Genomic DNA, 25,053 nt, shown 5'->3' with positions numbered 1-25,053 from the left:
AAGCTTTACATGTTTTTACTTAACTCTCAAAGCAGCTCTGTTAGGTAGAGATACTGTTTTTATCTACATTTTATGTATAAAGAAGCTGATGCAAGGAGATAAAGCACAGTTCATCCTCATTATTTATAGATCCCATACTTGCCATTTAGCCTATTTGCTAAAATCTGTCACCTGTGTTTTTGTGGTCATTCAGACATGTGTATATGCAGAATGGCAAAAAATTAAGAGTCCCAACATGCACATTCCCAGCTGAGGTCAAACAAAGCTATCTGCCTTATTTAAGTTGTCACAGTGTAAACAAGTGTCCTCTTTGTGGTCTATTTAATGCCATGATTTTTGTGGTTTTGGTGGTTTTGCTGTTTAAAAGACTGTCAGCCACATTGTGCTGAAGTGCTGTCTAGTGTTTCTATTGCAAGAAGGCTGTGATGTTCCTTATGGAGAAAATAGGTGTGTTAGATAAGCTTCCTTCAGATGTGAGTTACAATGCTGTTGGCTTTGAGTTCAGTGTTAATCAGCATATGTTTTAAATGAGCTGTGTTTAAACAGCAACATACATAAAATAGGGTTATGCGTTGATCAGTTGATGAAGATGTGACCAGAGGCTTGCAGGAACCTAAACTTGTATTTCTTCTAGATGCACTGATTCAGTGTTCACTAGTTCAGTATTCACAGCGACTTTATAGAACACAACTATTGTGAATGAGAATTGACTAACTTTGAAGGTCACATATCTAATAAATAGTAATGCCAGGATTTGAACCTAGGATTAATTTCGGATTCCACACTTAATTTCTATACCAAACTGCCTTTGTTAGAAAATATCAAAATACCAATAGGAAAAATAGGTAGGGTATCTTTAAGTCCAGTTACTTGATTCTTAGTGTGGTTATTGGTGATGTTAAAGTACATAGCAGATAACTCTGCAACAAAAGCAATTGTGGAAAACTGATGTTCGACCCAGTTGCGAATTCCAGGAGCTTATTTTGGGGTTTTGAAGAATGTACTTATAATTTTACTGGCTTAATTATTTACTCGGTACTCTTCAAACTGCCGATTTCAATCAACCTTCACTTTCACCAAGCTAACTTTTTATACCAGGTTTTGGGTTTTTTTCCCTTTATTCTAAAGGTGTCAACCATTAAATTCTGCCTATTCCATTTCACTAGTCTCTTTTGGTATTTTCTTTTTTAATCCTTTAAATTTTTAACTTCATTTTTATATTTACCTTATTTCTTTGTCATTTTTATTTTTCATACATGTTGTCTACCTATTCTTTGCCAGCTCTCATTCTGAAACTTTGTTTTTGAACACTTCTTCCTTTCCCTTATCTCCTTTCACTAGTAATTTTTCAGTTGGTTTTCTCTTTTATTTCTACTGTCAGTTGTATTTAACTTATAAATTATACTGAAAATGAGTATTCCTTCCATACCATACCCAGTGAGTATCTTCAGCATAAATATACAGTTAGAGAAGATGTACATGGTAATTTCAAAATAAAAATGCCTTCTTTGTTTAGTTTTGAAATGTCTCTTACATGGAAGAAAACTGAGGAAAGTAGAGTCTTTGGGAAAAAGTAGAGGGATATGGTTACGAACAAGTTATAGTAGGGAAATACAGAAAAAGATTACCTTTTGGTAAGCATAATAGTGAAGAGTTGTGGATGTGGTTCAACTGCAAGGAAAGCTAACCTAATCAGTGCCTTTTAACATGTAATACCGTAGAAGTCTTTAGGAAAATAATACTCTAAATCCTTGTTTTGTAGGGTAAAAATTCCATTGATGCAAGTGAGGAGAATGCAGGTAAATTTCCTTGTTCCAGTTTTGAAGACTATGTGTTTATATTTTTGTTTTAATTACTATAAAAAATAAATTTTTTTTATAGTTATGAGAAAGAAAAGAGGAAGAGAAGATGAATCATACAGTATTTCAGAGGTCATGTCAAAAGAGGTAAAAATAAAGGGGGAGGGATACATAAGATTCGATGTTGAGTAAAACCTATTGTGGGTTTTGAACCACCTTAAAGCTGTATTGATTACTGTTATTTACCTGGGTTTTCAGCCAGTTAAGTGTTTTAAGGAGGAAGATGGTACCATCTTCCTGTTTGTTAAAGGAGCATGAGTTTGGCCTAATCAGAAATTATTATAACTTCTTAGAACCTCAAAACTGTATCTTAAGAACTCTGTTCTTTGTTTGAAAACCATTAAGGAACTAAAATCATAAACTCATTTCTAAAGCCATTTCTTTTTTCACCTTCTCACGTATTACCTCATTAAATAGAAACTAATTAGAGTGTCCTCAGTTATGACAAACCCTAAATATTCCTTAAGCATAATTTAATGTATCACATTCTTAATATTAAAAAAATTCTAACCTTAATTACCTACTCCATTTTTCTTTTACCTGAGATTCTAACTCTTTACATCTTCATAAGGTATAAAGTTTCACATAATACTTGTCTTTAGTCTAGGGATGGACTCTGATATTTTCCCTTTTTTCCCATTTAAAAATAATAGTTGAGACCCACTCAATTTATTATGGAACACACTCAGCCTGCGGTTTGAAAACACTATTAATGAGATTTATTGAAGTTTAGCTAATCACACGGCTGTTATTTTAATTCATCAAATGTTGGTGGCATATCTGCTATGGACAAACTTTGTTCTAAGTGGATAAGATCAATTAGTAAAGAAAGGTAATTGTAATAGGAAAGAACCTTTTGTATTATAAGTTAGTCACTAAAGGGATGTTGCCTATAAGCTTAAATTATACATAATGGCCCATCTCTGGGAACCCTGCTTCCCAGGAATGAGCATTAAGCTAAAATACCTTTGTTTAGCTCACAGGAAACATCCTGACCAGGCCCACCTGTGAATGACTACAGGGAGGAAGAAATTAACACATCCCCTCCAGAGGCTGATGGGAACCAGGAAATGTTTGACTTTACTCCACCACCACCACCCCCTTTTAGTATAAAAGGAGCCTGAATTCTAACTCAGGCAAGATGGTTCTTTGGGGCATGAGCCCACCATCTTCTCGGTTTGCTGGCTTTCCGAATAAAATTGTTATTCCTTGCCCCAGCAACTCGTGTCTTTTGATTATTGGCCTGTCAAGCAGTGAGCAGTACGAGCTTAGACTCGGTAACATAATCACTGTCTTTGCCTTAGCCTATATCCAGTGAGAAAAATTTAGAAGGAAGTAGTCAAATATAATTGGATAATTGGAAAATGCTATTGAGCATATAAAGGGGCTCTTAACTCAAGCAGGAAGTTCATAAAGGTTTCATCTAGGAAGTTGAGACTTGGATAGAAGTTAAATCATTTAGAGGTGGGGGTAGGTTAATAGGGAAATAGTAAGATATAGGGAGGTTACTGGGGATGTGTTGTAGGAAGAAAAAATAACCTTTGACCAATGTCCAGAGGCAGGAAGTTCCTGGAAAGTTAAAAAAACTTAAAAGGAAATTATATTTGGCTCCAGTTTGTAAATAAACAAGTGGTGAAGGATGAAGCTATAGAGGTAAGCAGTGTCAGGAGTTAAGGAGGTTTAATTTCTAAAAAGAATACTTAGTAATTGGTATCATTTTGAGTCATTCACAAATTGTTCTCCAAAAAGGTTCAGTTTATCTATCCATTTTAAAAGACAGCTCTTCTATCCGTTCTCTATATAAAATCTCTTCGGCCTTAGAATATGAATATCATCTATACTTACATAATACTTTACATATACACATGTATGTATGTGGTGTCATTCACTTACATGTCCTGTCATTTTCCTGTGTATCTCAAATTTGAGATATGCTTAAAATTTCTTGAATGTATCATACTATTTTACTCCCTTGGTCCTCTGCACATGCTATTCTTTCTGCTTGAAATACAGCCTAATTCTGTCTTTAATGATTATCCCTTGATGACAACTTTTTCAGATAATTTGATATAATACTCTCCTAAGTCACCAGGGACATTGTCTCCTTACCCTTAGCATCTAGTAGGTAATTCAAAATCAGAACACTTTTATTCTGTATTTTTAATGTATTTGTCTTTGCCTCTTGCTCAGGATTGCAAACTCAGTCCTCTAATCCAGAGAGAGGCCTAAAGTGGGCTGGAGTTGGGACTGTAGTACATTTGGGAGTGAATACTTGAATAATGGTAGTAACCTAGAGCAGGGTTTGGAGAACTTTTTTTGTAAAGGACCAGATGGTAAACATTTTTGGCTTTCAGTAGTTTTGTGGGTAACTAATCAACCCTGAACTTTGCCATTGTATCCAGAAAGCAGTCATAGACAGATTGTAAACCAGTGAGCCTGATTTTGTTCTAATTAAACTTTATTTAGACATTTATAAAAACAGGTTGCCGGCTGGAGTTGGTCCACGGTCTGTAGTTTGCCAGCCTCTGTACTAGAGGACTTTGTGAATTTGGACTTAGTCTATTCAGATAAGCTTTAACTAAAAAAAAAAAAGCTGGAAGATTTAGGAGTAAATATCCCAATTTTTAAGCACTGCTAACGAATTCAGAATTTTATAAGATGCTATCGGCTTCATTCCCTATGAATTCATGGCATGATGGTGTAAAGAAAATAAAAGACCTGAACTGTTAAAAAAAAAAAAAAAGATTCTATGGGCTTAATTTTGTCTGAGGTCCACCTGTATTCTAATTACCTTCAAGGCTTATCCCCATTTCCTGGCATAAAATCAGAACAAGAATAAATGTTAAATAAATGAATGAACCACATTCGTTGTTATTTTGTTTTTGTTTTCTCAATGTTTTAGGAAATTTTGTCTGTGGCTAAGAAAAGTAAAAAGGAGAATGAGGTAAGAGATTTATAATAGATATTAAATTTAGGAGTCATATTTGCTTCCCTGATCTCTTAATCACCAGTGTACATTTTTTCTCACTAGTTATCCTATTTCTTAGCTTTTTTTAAAAAAAATAACCATTTGGCTTTTTTTATCCTAACATGCTTCTTATATATCAAGTTTAGGTGGTCTATTGCATGTTCCTTAGTGTATAAATATTAATTTATGGGTCTTTGGGAGTATAGCAATGATGCAAGTAACTGTAACCATATGGATATATACATTCCACATGTATATATTCCATAGCTTGTGGAAGCCCTGAGGGATACTTTAATCTTATTTCTGGCCTTCAAGATTTTCTTTGGTTCTGTTTGGGAAGGCTTGATTTTACTCCCACCCCAACCCCTCATTTTATGTAGAGAGGTTCCTTGTTACCTGAGTATTTACTATCCAAACCCCTATAATTACAGGATTTAGTCTTTGTTCAGTATAAGGATTTGTTTATGATGCAGTTATAACCCAACTATGTTTAATGTAAATAAGATTAAGTAAGCATATTTTTAATAAATATTTAGTTGCGTTTTTAAAGATAAAGCCCAATCTAATCTTCTACCACAATTTACTATGGAATTGACATTTTATAATATACAATAAATAAACATAGATCTTGTGTTCATTTGGAAGAATTCTGACAAATGTATACATCTGTGTAACTATTATCCAAATCAAGATTTAGAACCTTATTATGGTAGAAGGATCCCTTGTATCCCTTTCCAGTCATTTCCCCACCCCAAACCTAAAGGCAACTGCCTCTTGACTTCTATTATAGTAGTTTTGCCCAATTTTTTAAAAAACTTCTATCACAATCTAGTTTTCATACAAATGAAATATAAATAGTATTCTTTTATTTCCTGCTACTTTTCATTCAGCGTGGATAATAATCATTGATGTTGTTGAGTTTGTTGCTAGTCGGTTTCTTTTTATTGCTGAGTAGTATTCCATTGAATATTATAATGTCTTAATCCATTTTCTTCATGAGCATTTGGATTGTTTCCACTTTGTGACTATTCTGAATGAGGCTGCTATGATAATTTGTGTAAAGATATTTGTGTGGACATGTTTTGATATTTTTTCTGTATGTACCTAGGAATGGAATTGCTGGGTCATATGGTAAATGTAATTCAACTTTATAAGAAAGTACAGATCTTTTTCCAAAGTGAACACACCATTTTACTCTATTGCCAGCATTTCATGTTGTTAATCTTTTTGATTTTAACCGTTCTACTGAATGTGAAATGAATCTCATGTAGTTTTATTTTGCATTTTCTTAATTACTAATGTAGAGTTTATTTTCATGTTTGTAATGGCTGTTTATATGTTTTCTTTTGTAAAGTTTCTGTTCATATCTTTTGCCCAGTTACTGGGTTATTTGTCGTTTTGTTGATATACGAGTTCTATAATCTCATTGTTGTCACATATATAGACTGTATTTTCTTTAAGTTCGTGGCTTGCCTACTCATTTTCTTAATGATATCTTTTAATAAGCAGAAAATTTTAAATTTTGTAATAGCCCAAATCATTACCTTTTTTCTTTTGGTGGTTAGTGCTTTTTTGTCTTGTATAAGAACTGTTTGTCTGTCACAGAATTATCAAGTTATTCTGTTTTCTTATAAAAGTTTTATGGTTCTGGGTTTGATGTTTAGGTATATCATTTCATCACAGATTTTATGTAGGGAGTGGTGAAACTCAAGTTTCCTATTTTTCCAGTTGAATATCCAGTTGTGGCATCATTTATAAGACTTACCATTTGTAAGACTTCCCTTTGAATTGACTTAATCCTTGTTTTCATTTTCTTAGAATAGAGTTGTGGACATAGCTAACCAATAAAAATCTACCATTGGTCATAAGTTGGTGCTGTGTCACAAACAGATAAATTGACATTCTTAAGTTTGATATAGTGAGTTTTTAAACTGTATTTACTTTGCCCCTTTGCCTGTAGTGAAAGTAATTACTTAGATGAAAGTAAATATTTTTATGTTCCTTGAAAATAATTTTTTTAACAGACATTATCTGTTATCCTGCCTATGGATGAAGGAAATTATTAAGAAAATAGTTTAATAAATTCTTGGGTAGCATATTTTAGAGGTTTGGAAGGGATGTTTAATTGTAAAGGTCATTTCAGAAGTATATGCCTGTTATATGTAAGGGTTATTTTCAGAAGTGTTTTTTTTTTTTTCCAGTGGCTTTGAATTTGTGGGGGAATGGAATTAACTGTCTAGAGGGTTTTATTAAACATGTAGCTTTATTTTTTCATACCCAATGATTATACGACTGGGCAAATTTTGATTAGCAGTTACATTTTCTGATTAATGGAGGGTAGCAGCATTATTATGTATTAAACTTCTAATTAAACTTTTTTCTTTACAGGATGAAAGCTCCTCTTCTAATCTCTGTGTAGAAGATCTTCAGAAAAATAAAGATTCAAATAGTAAAATTAAAGATAGATTATCTCAAACGGTTAGGCAAAATACTAAATTCTTTTTTGACCCAGTTCGGAAATGTAATGGACAGCCAGTACCCTTTCAGCAACCAAAACACTTCACAGGAGGAGTGATGCGATGGTACCAAGTGGAAGGCATGGAATGGCTTAGGGTAATGAATCCTCAATTTTAATACAAGATATTGGTTCATTTCTATATGATAACCTATTCATATGATGTAACACAACTTGAGTTGTTCCTTCTGTGTTTCACTATTATATATAAAACAAACACTTCTGTGTAAATACTTATTTTCTAACTTATTTACCCAGAGTAAATTTTTGAAAGTGAAAAATTATCTTATTCAAGGCTACCAACATTTTTATGGCTTTGATAACTGAGTTCCCACAAGTGTTGTTATAACTTATGGTGTACATATGTCAGTCTCATCATAATTATCATCTTTGGGTTAAAAGAAGAAATAAACTTACTGCTGATTCAATAGGTGTTTATGTCAGCATTTAAATACAGTGTATATTATTTTTGTCCAGATGCTTTGGGAAAATGGAATTAATGGCATTTTAGCAGATGAAATGGGATTGGGAAAGACAGTTCAATGCATTGCTACAATTGCATTGATGATTCAGAGAGGAGTACCTGGACCTTTTCTCGTCTGTGGCCCTTTGTCTACACTTCCTAACTGGATGGCTGAATTCCAAAGATTTACACCAGAAGTAAGACATGTTTCCTTTTGTTAAATATATTATCATTACAAATGTTTTATTGTTTTGTTGCCTGAATTAAGCTATAGATCTCTTACTAAAATTATGTTGATTTCTGTGTAGCACTATATCTTATTTGACTTATCTTTCAGTCTCAGCAGTACCTTCTCTAAGTTTATATAGAATAAACTAAGTTTCCATAGTAATCTCAGACATCTTGCCTAAAACATCCGTGGGTGGTTTTTAGTGCCTTGAATAATTTGACTCACCTGAGATAGACCTGGGTAGAATTTATTTTTAATTCTGTTCATTCTTATTATGGTGTTTTCCTTCCATACCTATGCATTTTAGCCACATCATTGCCTTATGAGAGTATATATTCCAAAAATAACTTCGCCATCTCTCTCACCTTACACTCAATTTGGTTTTATGGCTTTTTTATCCTCCCATAGTAGCCCAATAATTTATTAGAATTGATTGACTCATTTTGTTATAGAAGTATAGAAGTAAAGTTAAATTATATTTTTTCTTTCAGAAATGATTAACTTTATATTTTACAAATTGTTGTTATTTACATTTTGTTCTAAAGTTGGTTATAAATCAATATAAAATCTTTTAGATTCCTACTATGTTATATCATGGTACCCAGCAAGAACGTCGAAAATTGGTAAAGCATATTCACAAACGGAAAGGGACATTGCAGATTCATCCTGTGGTGATCACTTCATTTGAGATAGCCATGAGAGACCGAAATGCATTACAGGTATGAATGGTCTTATTGGATTCTTTGTAATCCATAAATCACATTTTTCTTAACTTACAACACTTTGTCACCATCCAGTAGCATTTGTTTGTTTATTTTTTCTGATGGAAGTAATAGATTGCATTGTGCATATTCCTTTAGAACCTGGAGGTTTATATTAACAGAAAGATTGATGGGCTTCCTTGGTGGTGCAGTGGTTAAGAATCTGCCTGTCAGTGCAGGGGACACGGGTTCGAGCTCTGGTCCGGGAAGATCCCACATGACGTGGAGCAACTAAGCCCGTGTGCCACAACTACTGAGCCTGCACTTTAGGGCCCATGAGCGACAACTACTGAACCTGTACACCACTTTAGGGCCCGCGAGCCACAACTACTGAACCTGTACGCCACTGAAGCCCGCGTGCCTAAAGCCGTGCTCTGCAACAAGAGAAGCCACCACAGTGAGAAGCACATACACCGCAACGAAGAGGAGCCCCCGCTTGCCACAGCTAGAGAAAGCCCACGCTCAGCAATGAAGACTCCATGCTGCCAAAATAAATAAATTTTAAAAAAAAAAAGAACGATTGACATGAAGGTTGTAGTCTCTAACAAGAAAATTAAAGCCTTTGGTACTTTAATCTATAGCCACGACACCATTTTATTTATTCATTTATTTTTTAATTTTAAAATTAAAATTTTTTTCCTTGTTTTCTTTTTTTAATTTAATTTAATTTAATTTTTTTGGCTGCACTGCACAGCATGCAGGATCTTGGTTTCCCGGCCAGGGAGCGAACCCGTGCCCCCTGCAGTGGAAGCACAGAGTCCTAACCACTGTGCCACCAGGGAATTCCCTCCACAACACCATTTTAAAATCAACCAGACATAGACCTAATCTGTGAATGTATTACAGATGTCTCTGACAAGTGCTTTAAGTATATAGAACTTATCCATTTAATTTTAATTAAATAGTGGAATATATGAAGACAAGTTATTTTTTATTATCTTATGGACCTACTATGGCATAACATTCCCATATCTGTTTTTCTTTGTGTTGTAGCTACTTATTTATTAGTGCCCAAGTTATTGTAATGCAATTGGAAAATGGACTTCTCATTGCCTCTCTCAGTTCGGTTTTTGGTGTTTTTTTTTTTCCTTCGGTAACATGGGCCTCTCACTGTTGTGGCCTCTCCCGTTGTGGAGCACAGGCTCTGGACGCGCAGGCTCAGCGGCCATGGCTCACAGGCCCAGCCGCTCCGCGGCCTGTGGCCCGGACCAGGGCACGAACCCGTGTCCCCTGCATCGGCAGGCAGACTCTCAACCACTGCGCCACCAGGGAAGCCCCATTTTTTGGTGTTTTGAACTTCTTCCTCACTGCTCCATGTATTTCACATACAGTTCTTTACTGCTTTGTTTTACTCTGACCAGTACAGTTGACCCTTGAACAACATGGGGGTTAGGGGCGCCAACCCTATGTGCAGTAGAGAGTTTGCATATATTTTATAGTGGGCCCTCCATATCTGCAGTTCCAGATATGGATTCAACCACTCATGAATCCTGTAGTACTATACGTGGTATTTATTATTGAAAAAAATCTGCATATGAGTGGACCCGTGCATTTCAAATTTGTGTTGCTCAAGATTCAGCTGTATGTAAGATTTTACTTGTGTGCTGGTAGAACTTTGGAATGTGGTTTGCAGTTATGTCTTCACAGTAAAAGTAATACATATTGCATGTAGGAAAAAGTAGTGTACAGAAAGACCTGAAAGCACTTGTAATTCTACCTGAGAATTACTACTGCTGTGTTACATAACTATTGTTAGCATATAGGTATAATTTATAAATATGGTAATACTTTATGTTGCTTATTGAAACACCTGTTTTCTACTAAATAATATAACATGAAGATCTTCTAATTATTTTGATTACCATAGCCAGACCATATTGAAACAATAAGCTTCCTTGTCAATTCCATTTGCCAGTGGCTAGAATTTTTGTAATTTTCCCTTTCACTGAATTTTTATTATTATATCAAGGATCCTAGCTTTAGGGGTTGATGGCATTAGGGGTACAGAACTCCTATTCCTGAGTGGCAGCAGAAGTAAATGAGTCCATTTACTAATTCATTTATCAGATTCCTCATCATTTCTGTTGCATTGGGTTTTCTTTTTTGCTTATTCATTTATGAAGGATGTTGTATATTTTGTTTCATTTTTTTAAGGTAGATATAGTGAGAGATTATTCAGGCTATCTGATTTGTTTGCCTTATCAGAAAAAAAGTTCCAAGTTTTTTATTAAAGAAGTCATAATATTATTTTAAGCTATGAATGTATAAAGTAAAATGCAAAAGATGTCCCATTTCATACTCTTCCCCCAATTTGCTAATCCCATTATCCAAGGATACCTACAGTTGCCAGTTTGGTACTTATACTTCCCAGAAATATTGCATATTTCTGTATTTTTACACAGTAAAACAGAGGAACTTTAGGTTTGCTTAATCAAGATAAAAGAGCACAGATATTAAAGATGAGAAATTAAAACAATTTTCATGACAACTTAATGAAAGTAAATGGTTAGCTTTCTGTGAAGATATACATTACCAAAATTAGCTCCAGAAGAAAGGAAAAACCTAAACAAACCAATAACTATGTAAGAAGTTGAGAATACCATCAGATAATAAAAAGTGTCAATCTCAGATGTGGGCTTCAAGAATGAAAATTCTAACGATATTTAATGTTTCAGAGCATATAGAACTAATAAAGTCCTTCAGTTCTTTTTTTAGGACTGCAAGATAACACTAATTAAAACTCAACAAAGCATTAGAAAGGAAAAGTACAGACTGCTTTGACTAAAGAATGTGAATGGAGAAATCTTAAATATATAACAGCAGGTGGACTTTATTAGTTCAGGACCAAGTGAGGTCTGTTACAGCAACACAAGTATATATCAGTTTTAGGAAATTAATTCATTCTCTTAGTAGATCAAAGGAAAACATGATCATCTCAATAGGTATAGAAATACCGTTTGATAAAATCGAACATTCATTCCTAATAAAGAAGTTTTATCTTTAAAATTGCTTTTAGGAAAAATTGTGAGATCATCATATAAAAAGTTTCCCCTGAATTCCTTTTCTAGAATTGCTACTGGAAATACTTAATAGTAGATGAAGGACACAGGATTAAGAACATGAAGTGCCGCCTAATCAGGGAGTTAAAACGATTCAATGCAGATAACAAGCTTCTTTTGACTGGTACTCCTTTGCAAAACAACTTATCAGAGCTTTGGTCATTGCTGAACTTTTTGTTGCCAGATGTATTTGATGACTTGAAAAGGTAGGTAAGCGGTTATTTAATTATTTCCTATGTTTTTCTAACTGTCTCAAAATCTGTGCTCATAGTTTAAATTAATTTCTATCTTCTAGGTAGCTGGATTAAAGTGATAGCTTTTGGCCAGTTCTTTGTGGTATATATGTTCTGCTCTTTTTATTTTATTTTTTCCAGTTTTATTGAGAAATAATTGACATATCACTGTATAAGTTTAAGATGTACAGTATGATGGTTTGATTTATATGTATTGTGAGTGATTACCACAATAGGTTTAGTTAACATCCATCATCTCAAATAAATAAAATGAAAAGAAAAAGTTTTTCTCCTTGTGATGAGAACTCTTAGGATCTACTCTTAACAACTTTCCTATATATCATAGAGCTGTGTTAAGTGTAGTCACCATGTTATACATTACATACCTAGTGTTTATTTACTTTATAACCGTTAGTTTGTACATTTTAACCACCTTCCTCCAATTCCCCTTTCCCCAAAAGTATGTTCTACTTTTGACACAAATTATGAGAGGAGATAAATAAAAGATTATTTTAAAGCTTTTATTGCATTGATTAGTAGAGACAAGCTGTTTTATGCTGCCTTAAAAAATTATTTTTTTTTTTTTTTTTTTTTTTTTGGCCACACTGCGCGGCTTGCGGGATCTTAACTCCCCAACCAGGGATCGAACCTGGGCCCACGGCAGTGAAAGCCCCAAATGTCTTAACCGCTGGTCTGCCAGGGAGTTCCCTGCCTTAACATATTTTTATAAAGCTCCTTATTGTCTTGACTTTGTGAAACACTTTCAGGTGGATTTTTCTCATTATTTTCTCACAAACAAGAGATAGGTTGAAGGGATAGGGGTTGATACATCCCCTGTCTCACACATAAGAAAACCCAAGTGTCAAGTTATTAAAAATATAACTAGTTAATGCCAGAGTCAAAAATATAACCAGAGTCTCCCAGTTTCACCCTCATGCTTTTTACTCTAGAACTGTTTGAATCTTAGCTTATATCATAAAAAGCAAAAATAAACAGTTTTCAGAAAATCATTAGTATACTCAGAATGGAAGAGTAAATAATCTTACCAGACATTAAAAATAATTAACATAGAAGTTTCAAAATCAGGAGGGCAAAATAATTGATTTACACTTACTTTGGCATCAGTGAAGGAAGAAAGTTAATTTTATATGGGAGAATAACTTTTAATGTTTTATTTTGAGAATGTATTCCACCTCTGGTGACCAGATATTAGCCCAAGGCCAGGCTGTCTTAGGGAACATTTATTAAAAGGCAAGATTTCCAGGTCCTATGCATTTCCACTGAGTTAGAACACTGAGGGAGGAGCTGGGAATCTGAATTTATAAAATGTGCCTGAGGTGACGAAATTTTGGAAATATCTGATGTTACTACTGCATTAATGTTGTTGGCATTTTTCCCAATTGTATTTACTGACAATATAGCGTTACTTAGTGTAGACATGCTTATATTTAATAGCTCATGTTAATAGGGTTGTTTTTTTTTAACATTGTGAAGAACTAAGGATATTAATAGATATCATTATCAGGGTACATATATGTTGAATTTTAAAAACACTGTAGTGGGTCACATTTTTACCTAAAGAGAGAGATCATGTGGTCTTGATATTCAGAGATAGTTTTCATTTCTTTAACTTTATTAAAATGTTCCATAAAATGTGTACCTTAGGATGTGGGGGCAGTCTGGCTGTGACATCTGTCACCCCACTGATTGCTAGGGTTGATCTGGCTGACCTGACTGGCTAGGCCGGTGTCCCCTTCCTCCCATGGGACATGTGCATTCCTCCCGAAGCTACGTGCTTTGTCGTAGAGGATAACATTCCCCAATAGAGGAGGACCCATCTCAAGGTCCATTTGTAGGAAAACATGGGATAGTCACGCTTCCAAGACTCCAGACATATCCTAATAAGTCTGCCTTTAAAAAGAGGAAAAAGGGGGGCTTCCCTGGTGGCGCAGTGGTTGAGAGTCCACCTGCCGATGCAGGGGACACGGGTTCGTGCCCCGGTCCGGGAAGATCCCACATGCCGCGGAGCGGCTGGGACCGTGAGCCATGGCCACTGAGCCTGCGCGTCCGGAGCCTGTGCTCCGCAACGGGAGAGGCCCGTGTACCGCAAAAAAAAAGGGGGGGGGTACTTTAATGTTTATTTGATGTTTATACTCTTGTTAAGATAATATATTTATTGGAATCTAAAAAAAAAATGGTTCTGAAGAACCTAGGGGCAGGACAGGAATAAAGAAGCAGGTGTAGAGAATGGACTTGAGGGCATGGGGAGGGGGAAGGGTAAGCTGGGACGAAGTGAGAGAATGGCATGGACATATATACACTACCAAATGTAGTGGGAAGCAGCTGCATAGCACAGGGAGATCAGCTTGGTGCTTTGTGACCACCTAAAGGGGTGGGATAGGGAGGGTGGGAGGGAGACGCAAGATGGGAGGGGATATGGGGATGTATGTATATGTATAGCTGATTCACTTTGTTATAAAGCAGAAGCTAACACACCATTGTAAAGCAATTATACTCTGATAAAGATGTAAAAAAAAAAGATAATTATAAATCAGAAAAAAATGTTCCCTTTAAGAAAATATCTGCTTCATAATACACAGATTAATACAAAGTTGAAAATGCAAAACATATGTCATGTTAAGATAACTGATTTATATGTTAGGTTAACTTGTAATAATTTTTTTATTTTACAGCTTTGAATCTTGGTTTGATATCACTAGTCTTTCTGAAACTGCTGAAGATATTATTGCTAAAGAAAGAGAACAGAATGTATTGCATATGCTGCACCAGGTTTTGACTTTTCTTATTCTGCTTACTAGACTCATAGAATGAAAAAGGAACCCTAGAAATTACCTGTTCAACCCATTGTGGTAGAATTTGAAAAGTGAGCCCCCCCACCCCCAAATTTAACTTACTCTCCTGCCCTTTTCCCTCCCCTAGAGGTCTCATGGTGTTAAAGCAAAAGTAAAGTGCTTTTTAAAATTTTGTCCTTTTCACGTATACTCATTTTACCCCTAATGGTTACTGACATGTTTGTCAGCCAAAAATGAAAATTTTTATGCAATGTTTGCCAATAATAGTTGCATAATTTACTTACTTGTATGATCCATTCTACTGTTTTGTACAAACTCCATCTATCCTTTTTTTTTTTTTTTCTGTACGTGGGCCTCTCATTGCTGTGGCCTCTCCCGTTGCGGAGCACAGGCTTCGGACACGCAGGCTCAGCGGCCATGGCTTACGGGCCCAGCCGCTCTGCGGCATGTGGGAGCCTCCCAGACTGGGGCACGAACCCGTGTCCCCTGCATCGGCAGGCAGACGCTCAACCACTGCACCACCAGGGAAGCCCTATCCTATCTATTTTTAAACAAACATAATCTTTCAAAGGTCTCCTAGTTTTCATATGTGGGCCTGAAAAGCTTCTCAATTGTGCTTTGACAATTTTATTCAAAATCTTTTTGAAAAAGTTTTTTTGACTTTGAAGTGAGATAGTACGTAAATCAAAGTAAAAATAATACTCCAAATCTTACTTCCCCATATCATTTGCATGTTTTTTCTGATACTTGCCTGTAGGTATATTTGTGTCTGGGCCGCTGTCTACAGATACTTTTTTCTTAAACTACTGGTAATGTTCTCTCTTTCTCTGGAAAATTAAAGTCTCTCTATGCTTGGCTCTATACCTTTGAGGTATTTAAGTACAGAGCCCTAATCTATATGTAAATTAATTACTAATTTAAAGGGAAGGCTATAAAGGATATAAAATGATTTTTTTAAGTTGACTTTCTTTTAAAAACCTAAGTAGTTTAATAATGATATAGTTATCTATTGCTTCTCTGTTGTTTTATAAATGTGGAAATCTCTTGTCATCACAGCTGATGAAGGAGAGTAGTTTTAAGTCTGAAGTTTTAGAACTTATAGAAGGAAACTTTTCATGCCTACTTTTCTGGATCAGTTGATTTTTTGGTTTTCTACTAATTCGAAACCTCACTTTTAAAAACTGTGGGCTATAACTTTATCCCTAAGAAGTACAGATATCACCTTCTTATTTCAGCTTTTTAAAATATTCAAGTTATACTAGAATTTTTGAAAAATTAAGTTGTGAAATGTTACAGATAAACGCTATGAGTTTGTCATGTGGTGGTTTTTGGTCTGGAAAATTTCAAGGAAATATTTTATATCACCTTTTGAGATGTGATAGTTTTATATAGGAAGAAAAGAGGAAGAAGGGGTAAAAGGGTATTTGGGGAGAGTATTCCTTGAAAATACAAAAATGTTTAACATTTATATATGTTTATTCATGTTTAAATTTTAGATTTTAACACCTTTCTTATTGAGAAGACTAAAATCTGATGTTGCCCTTGAAGTTCCTCCTAAACGAGAAGTAGTTGTTTATGCACCACTTTCAAAGAAACAAGAGATCTTTTACACAGCCATTGTGAACCGTACAATTGCAAACATGTTTGGATCCAGCGAGGTAGAGTGTGGATTTGAAATAACCTACCTGTAAATGACAGTTGGCATAGAAAATTTCATGGTTGATTTCAGTCTTATATGAGGCTCATCACCTGTTTTCATGACTTGTTGAGGGTGAATTTCTAACTGGAGTATAAGGCATAAGGCCAATAGCAAAAATTGTCTCCTAGTAATTCTGTGGTCCTACTAAAATTCAAGTGATGGTTCCTGCATTGATTGCTTTATAGTCATCTGAAATACTGTCTGGGGATGGATTTGGAAATACATTTGAACAAGCACACAATATACTAAGGGCTTGCCAACTAGACCAGTCACCCCAAATATACAATCCCTTTACAGCAGGTTGTTGGTAGCCAAAAAATTTAATAAAATCCTCTATTTGAAAGAAATATCTTTTTTAGTTACCCACCATATTACAAGAAATTGAATTGGAATGTGATTATCTTATAATTGAAGATTAGAAGACCCTTAAATTTTGTTCAGATGTCCAGATTTTTGACTGTTTGCCATGGACCTGTGTATTTCTTTTCAAAGTATTTATGATTACGCATTTCTGTTTTTGTACAACCATTAGACTGTTATCCCATTTTCTTTTTTGTTGTTGTTTTGTGGTACGCGGTCCTCTACTGTTGTGGCCTCTCCCGTTGCGGAGCACAAGCTCTGGACGCGCAGGCTCAGCGGCCATGGCTTAAGGGCCCAGCCGCTCTGCGGCATGTGGGATCTTTCCCCAACCGGGGCACGAACCCGTGTCCCCTGCATCGGCAGGCGGACTCTCAACCACTGCACCACCAGGGAAGCCCTCATTTTCATTTTAGTTAAAGGGAATCTCTGGCTTTTTAACTGTTAGAAAATTAAAGTAGTTGCCTATTGGAAGGAATTTCATTGCAGTATTATACCAATCCAAAAAAATAACCTCTGTAGTGCAGATATGTGGAGCTTCATTTCAGCCCAAAGCTATTAAATTCCTTTATATAAGTTCAGAAGTTTTATCCATCCTTATTTTTTTCCACTGATATGAATGCATTAACTCTGATTCCAGATATTGTCATCAGTGTTAAAACAATTAAATTTCCCAGGATAAAATTTACATTTGGCTATAGTTTATGGATCCTTGATTTTGTGCCTTTGGAAATTAATAAACTTGATGATGACAGACAAAATTATTTTTTTCTTTATATGTTAAAACATTTTGTACATAAAAATATTATATACCCTACTTTGTGTGTGTGTGTGTGTATAGAATTTAAGAGTATAGCTTTTTTTTAACATTCTTTTTAACATCTTTATTGGAGTATAATTGCTTTACAATGGTGTGTTAGTTTCTGCTGTATAACAAAGTGAATCAGCTATATGTATACATCTATCCCCATATCCCCTCCCTCTTGCGTCTCCCTCCCACCCTCCCTATCCCACCCCTTTAGGTGGTCACAAAGCACCAAGCTGATCTCCCTGTGCTATGCAGCTGCTTCCCACTACATTTGGTAGTGTATATATGTCAATGCTACTCTCTCACTTCGTCCCAGCTTACCCTTCCCCCTCCCCATGTCCTCAAGTCCATTCTCTACATCTGCGTCTTTATTCCTATCCTGCCCCTAGGTTCATCAGAACCTTTTTTTTTTTTTTAAGATTCCATATATATTTGTGTTAGCATATGGTATTTGTTTTTCTCTTTCCGACTTACCTTACTCTGTGTGACAGACTCTAGTTCTGTCCACTTCACTACAAATAACTAAGAGTATATATATAGCTTTTTAAAAAGATATTTCTTTAATTTATTGTTTTAGAAAGAAACAGTTGAGCTGAGTCCCACTGGACGACCAAAACGGCGAACTAGAAAGTCAATAGATTACAGCAAAATAGATGATTTCCCTAATGAATTGGAAAAATTGATCAGCCAAATACAGCCAGAGGTAGACCGAGAAAGGTGTGAGTTTAAAAATAAATTTAAGTATTCTTTAAACTGTGATTTTTTTTTTTTTTAATGTCTCATTCATGGATTCTATATTTTGTGCAGAGCTGTTGTGGAAACAAACATCCCTATAGAATCTGAAGTTAATCTGAAGCTGCAGAATATAATGATGCTACTTCGCAAGTGCTGTAATCATCCATATCTGATTGAGTACCCTATAGACCCGGTCACACAAGAGTTTAAGGTGAATACTATTTAATAACATACTGTTTTGATGTCTGTAACTTTTTATGTGGGGTGAAAGTGTCATTTTTATTATTATTACTTACAGTAAATACTGTTATATGAAGATTGTCTTCTCCCCCCAAATTCAGAGAACTTTATGAATGTTAGAAAAAAGGTGGTTTTCTATATGTAAGCTAACTAATATTTTTATTTATATATTTCATGTAAACAGCTAGGAATCCTCCTAAATTTAGAGTGATATTGGAAATATAAGTTTTTAAGTAACACAGTTGATTTCCACTCTGTGTTTTAGTTGCTATTTTGGAGATTGTTGTCACCTTTTCAGTATTCCTTTTAATTAGTATTCAGCTTGTCAAAATCAGTCGGGCTGCTCATTGTTTAAATCTCAACAGATAGCCACAGAAGAGAGCAAAAAGTTATGTTGATTTGTGGGCTTTCAGATTAAATGAATGAAATTGCTTTCTTTGGCAGTTGATGGAAAAACAACCTAGTAGTAAAGGAAATCAGTTCTCAGTAACCCTCAATAACCCTGTTTTGTACTAGTTTACAGCAGGGTTCCTTACCCTTGTCAATATTGACATTTTGGGCCAGATAATTCTTTGTTAAGGAAGTGCTGTCTTGTGGACTATAGGCCATTTGTCCAGCATCTCTAGCCTGTAGCCACTAGATGCCAAAATATTTCCCTCCCCCAGTTGTGTCAACGTGTAAAGTATCTTCCAGACACTGCCAAATATAAGCTGGGGGTGGAAGGCAAAACTGCCCCTATTTGAGAACCAGTGTTTTAAAGCTTTTCATTGAGTAAGGAAGAAGATAATCTCTGAAGGTAATTAATATTCACCAGAAGGTTAAAAATTTCATTTTGGATACTTAGGTTGCTTATAAGCTCTTATACTTTCTTTAATTTCTACTGAGAGCTTTAGCAGTAATTTTCATACGCATTTGGTTGAAAGTGTACTCAGTTATAAAGAATAAACCTCAACATTAAGTAAGTTTGAACTTAATGTTCTGTTATACAAAGTTTTGGGGAGAGGTGTGGGGAGGATAGATTATACACTTAAACTGAATTTTGTTTTTTGTGAAATCATTGGTTTTAAATTGTAGAGTTTGTCTTTCCTTGAGTATGTCTTTCCTTTTCCTTTTTTATCTTCTGATAAAAAAGATCAAATAACAAGGTCAATTTAAAAAGTTTTATAGGGACTTAATTTGTCATTGAAAATTAAACTGTTAACATGGTTTTTATTTTAACAAAAACAGATTATTAGTAGTTGTTGTGACAATTTCTTTTTTCCTTTCTTTCCCCACTTTTAAGATTGATGAAGAGTTGGTAACAAATTCTGGGAAATTCTTAATTTTGGATCGAATGCTGCCAGAACTAAAAACCAGAGGTCATAAGGTATGGTACTTTTGATTGGATTTTTGGTTGTTTAATTATTCTTCATTAATCAGTATAGATACTAAGATATATTTAAATTTCAGGTGCTGCTTTTTTCACAAATGACAAGAATGTTGGACATTTTGATAGATTACTGTCACTTTAGAAATTTCAACTTCAGCAGGCTTGATGGATCCATGTCTTATTCAGAGAGAGAAAAAAATGTAAGACTGCTTATGTCATACATACTTAATTCTTTTTTGTAACTCCTGTCTTGATTTCTGAAGTAATGTTCAAAATTGACCTAGGGACTTCCCTGGCAGTCCAGTTGTTAAGACTCTGCACTTCCACTGCAGGGGGCACAGGTTCAATTGGGGAACTAAGATCCCACATCGCGCATGGCACGGCCCAAAAAAAAAAAAGGGACCTACATCCTAGGGCCTCTGGTTTATTGCCACAACTTAGGCAATAGGCATGATCATGATTTTTTTGTTTTATGGGAGTTGAGTCTGATAATTTTATCTCTTTCCACCAAATTGGTCATTTTCAACTTTATGGCTGCTGTGGCTTTCAGTATTTATTTATCCCACATCAAAAGTCATGTGGATGGGGGCTTCCCTGGTGGCGCAGTGGTTGAGAGTCCGCCTGCTGATGCAGGGGACACGGGTTCGTGCCCCGGTCCGGGAAGATCCCGCATGCCGCGGAGCGGCTGGGCCCGTGAGCCATGGCTGCTGAGCCTGCGCGTGCGGAGCCTGTGCTCTGCAACGGGAGAGGCCACAACAGTGAGAGGCCCGCGTACCGCAAAAAAAAAAAAAAAAAAAAAGTCTTGTGGATGCTTAAGAGCTCACACCCAGCTTGAAGAATGCTGGCTTATTATATCCCTTGGGACACCACTGCCCTCCCCTTTCCTTTGCTGGTAAACAAACGGTTATAAGATAGCTGCTTAATATGCAGCTCTATATCCACATTCCAGGCAGGAACAGTTTCTTTCTTTCTTAATTCCTTATGTTTACATCCCTTTTGCTTTTAGATGCACAGCTTCAACACAGATCCAGATGTGTTTATCTTTTTAGTGAGTACACGAGCTGGTGGTCTGGGCATTAATTTGACTGCAGCAGATACTGTTATCATTTATGATAGTGATTGGGTAAGTTGGAAGTGTAGCAATATACTGATTATATTTCCATTCTGAACTTTTAATCTTTCATTGTACACTTTGTAATTTCATTTTTCTGTTTTGAAAAGGTATCCACTTTAAGATGAAAATCATTTCTTTGTCAAGTGTCCAGTGTGTAAAGACTTGAACCTACTTTATCATTGAAGTCACTCTAGCAGTCTAAATTGAGTTAAGGCACTTAAACAGTACCTTAACTCAATTTTAATCAGAATCTTTTTAAACAAAGATTCTGATTGGATCATGCTTATTGACTTTACCCACATAATATGAGTTTAAATAATTTTAACCTTAAGCTGTTAAATGTTATTTTTCTTTTTAACTTTAAGAACCCCCAGTCTGATCTTCAGGCCCAGGATAGATGTCATAGAATTGGTCAGACAAAGCCAGTTGTTGTATATCGTCTTGTTACAGCAAATACTATTGATCAGAAAATTGTGGAAAGAGCAGCTGCTAAAAGAAAACTGGAAAAGTTGATCATCCACAAAAGTAAATAACATTTTGTAGTACTTTCTCGCTTAAGTTGTCTGTTGTCTGTTGTGAATTTTTGTTATTGTTGTTACTTTCTTTATAAAAGAAATAGGGGCTTCCCTGGTGGCGCAGTGGTTGAGAGTCTGCCTGCCGATGCAGGGGACATGGGTTCGTGCCCCAATCTGGGAAGATCCTGCATGCCGCGGAGCAGCTGGGCCAGTGAGCCATGGCCGCTGAGCCTGTGCGTCCAGAGCCTGTGCTCCACAACCGGAGAGGCCACAACAGTGAGAGGCCCGCGTACTGCAAAAAAAAAAAAGAAAAGAAGGAAAAGAAATCAGTGCAGGATTTAAATAGGCAGTGGGGAATTTGGAGCTGTGAAGACCTAAGCTGGGTTGGTGTGACCATAGACATAATGAAAAATACTAGTGTCTAAAATGAGGAGCAATGGGGCAGTGAAGAGTATCAAGTATACTTTTAAAGTGCCATATCTTAAACTGTCATGGAGATTGACCTGATGTTACTGATTATTCTTTTTTTCATTAAAGAAAAAGAAACTTTTTATTGAAGTATAGTTGATTTCTAATATTATATTAGTTTCAGGTGTACAACATAGTGATTCACAATTTTTATAGCTTATACTCCATTTAAAGTTATTAAAAAATAATGATTGTATTTTTATAAAGTCATTATCTGTGCTGTACAATATCTCCTTATTGCTTATTTATTTTATACATAGCAGTTTATATCTCTTAATCCTCTGCCCCTACCTTGCCCCCACTTCTCCCCACTAACCACTAATTTTTTTCCTATATCTCTGAGTCTGTTTTGTTATTCATCTGTTTTATTTTTTAGATTCCACATATAATTGATAACATACAGTATTTGTCTTTCTCTGTCTGACTTACTTCACTAAGCTTAATCTCTAGGTTCATGCACGTTTCAAATGGCAGAATTTCATTCTTATTTATGACGAATAATATTCCATTTTGTATTTTTCTTTAACCATTCATCTTTACCCATTCATCTGTTGATGGACACTTAGGTTGTTTCCATATCTTGGCTATTGTAAATAATGCTGCTGTGAACATTGGGATGCAAGTATCTTTTCAAATTATTATTTTTGTTTTCTTTGGATATATACCCAGGAGTGGAATTGCTGGATCATATGGTAGTTCTATTTTTAGTTTTTTTGAGGAACCTTCGTACTGTTTTCCCACCATTCCTACCAACAGCATACTAGGGTTCCCTTTTCTCCACATCGTTGCCAACGTTTGTTATTTGTAGACTTTTTGATGATAGCCATTCTGACACGTGTGAAGTGATATCTCATTGTGGTTTTGATTTGTATTTCTCTGATGGATGGCGATACTGAGCATCTTTTCATGTGCCTGTTGGCCGTGTATAGATGTTCTTTGGAAAAATGTCTATTCAGGTCTGCCAGTTTTTTAATCAGTTGTTTAGGGTTTTTGATATTGAGTTGTATGAGCTGTTTATAATATTTTGGATATTAAGCCCTTATCAGACATAGAGTTTGCAAATATTTTCTCCCATTCAGTACGTTGCCTTCTCATTTTATTGATGGTTTCCTTACTGTACAAAACATTTATGTCTGACTAGGTTACATTTGTTTATTTTTTTTGCTTTTGTTTCCCTTGCCTGAGGAGACAGATCTAAAAAATACTGCTAGGATCAATGTCAAAGAATATATTGCCTGTAGTTTCTTGTAGGAGTTTTATGGTTTCAGGTCTTAGTTTAGGTCTTTAATTCATTTTGAGTTTATTTTTGTTTATGGTGTGAGAAAATGTGCTAGTTTCATTCTTTTATATGTAGCTATCCAGTTTTTTGAAGAGACTGTCTTGTCTTCATTGTATGTTTTGCCTATTTTTCATAGATTATTTGAACATAAGTGCTGTGGGTTTATTTCTGTGCTCTCTATTCTGTTCCATTGATCTATGTGTGTGTGTTTATGCAAGTACCATGCTGTTTTGATTACTGTAGCTTTGTAGCATAGTCTGAAGTCAGGGAGCATGATTCCTCCAGCTTTGGTCTTTTTTCTCAAGATTGCTTTTGTTTTGGAGAGGTCTTTTGTGGTTCCATACAAATGTTGGGATTACTTGTCCAGTTTTGTGAAAAATGCCATGGGTATTTTGGTAGAGATTGCATGAAATCTGTAGATTGCTTTGGGTAGTATGGACATTTTAACAATATTAATTCTTCCAATGCTTCTTTCACCTCCTTAGTTAAGTTTACTCTTAGATATTTCATTCTTGATGGGATTGTTTTTTTACTTCTGCTTTCTGATAGTTAATTATTAGTGTATAGAAATGCAACAGATTTCTGTATATTAATCTTGTATCCTGCAACTTTGCTGAATTCATTTATTAGCTCTAACAGTTTTTTGTGGAGACTTTAGTTTTTTTCTTGATATAGTATTGTGTCATCTGCAAATAGTGATAGTTGTACTTCTTCCCTTCCAATTTGGATGCCTTTTATTTCTTTTTCTTGTCTGATTGCTGAGGCTGGAACTTCGATACTGTGTCAATAGAAGTGACGAGAGTAGCCATCCTTGTCTTGCTCCTGATTTTCTAGGAAAAGCTTTCAGCTTTTCACTGTTGAGTATGATGTTATTGTTAATGTCTATCCTTTTTTTAAAATAAATTTATTTATTTTATTTATTTATTTTTGGCTGCGTTGGGTCTTAGTTGCTGCGTGTGGGCTTTCTCTAGTTGCGGCAAGCAAGGGCTACTCTTTGTTGAGGTGCACAGGCTTCTCAATGCGGTGGCTTCTCTTGTTGCGGAGCACAGGCTCTAGGCGCGGGCTTCAGTAGTTGTGGCTCGCGGGCTCTAGAGCACAGGCTCAGTAGTTGTGGTGTATGGGCTTAGTTGCTCCGCGGCATGTGGGATCTTCCCAGACCAGGGCTCAAATCAGTGTCCCTTGCATTGGCAGGTGGATTCTTAGCCACTGCGCCATCAGGGAAGCCACTACTATTTATTCTTTTTTTTTTTTTTTTTTTTTTGTGGTATGCGGGCCTCTCACTACTGTGGCCTCTGCCATTGCGGAGCACAGGCTCCGGATGCACAGGCTCAGTGGCCACGGCTCACGAGCCCAGCCGCTCCACAGCATCTTCCCGGACCAGGGCACGAACCCGTGTCCCCTGCATCAGCAGGCGGACTCTCAACCACTGCGCCACCAGGGAAGCCCTACTGTTTATTCTTGATAAGAGATTTGTGTGCCAAAATGCTTTAAGAAAACTTCCAAGCCTCTTCTTGCAAGTAAAATATATTAAATATTAGAATATTAAAGGTATATTGAAGTAGTGCTACA

The 25,053-nt window shown here is 35.7% G+C and overlaps 1 protein-coding gene across 1 annotated transcript in view; it reads left to right on the top strand.

The window, feature by feature from the left end:
- HELLS (helicase, lymphoid specific) overlaps positions 1-25,053 on the top strand; it is a 40,646-nt gene that overhangs the window by 9,538 nt on the left and 6,055 nt on the right. The window contains exons 5-19 of the mRNA XM_019939671.3: positions 1,763-1,799; positions 1,882-1,946; positions 4,762-4,803; positions 7,216-7,440; positions 7,820-8,002; positions 8,610-8,753; positions 11,864-12,060; positions 14,781-14,877; positions 16,397-16,558; positions 18,342-18,481; positions 18,572-18,710; positions 20,022-20,105; positions 20,189-20,308; positions 21,115-21,231; positions 21,588-21,747. Coding sequence (XP_019795230.1) covers positions 1,763-1,799; positions 1,882-1,946; positions 4,762-4,803; positions 7,216-7,440; positions 7,820-8,002; positions 8,610-8,753; positions 11,864-12,060; positions 14,781-14,877; positions 16,397-16,558; positions 18,342-18,481; positions 18,572-18,710; positions 20,022-20,105; positions 20,189-20,308; positions 21,115-21,231; positions 21,588-21,747 — 1,912 coding nt within the window. The remainder of the gene's footprint in view (positions 1-1,762; positions 1,800-1,881; positions 1,947-4,761; positions 4,804-7,215; positions 7,441-7,819; positions 8,003-8,609; positions 8,754-11,863; positions 12,061-14,780; positions 14,878-16,396; positions 16,559-18,341; positions 18,482-18,571; positions 18,711-20,021; positions 20,106-20,188; positions 20,309-21,114; positions 21,232-21,587; positions 21,748-25,053) is intronic.

Source organism: Tursiops truncatus, chromosome 16 (assembly GCF_011762595.2).
Source record: "Tursiops truncatus isolate mTurTru1 chromosome 16, mTurTru1.mat.Y, whole genome shotgun sequence".
NCBI classification, from domain to species: Eukaryota; Metazoa; Chordata; class Mammalia; order Artiodactyla; family Delphinidae; genus Tursiops; species Tursiops truncatus.
Note: the sequence above shows the minus strand (reverse complement) of the source record. Positions and strands in the feature narration are given on the sequence as shown.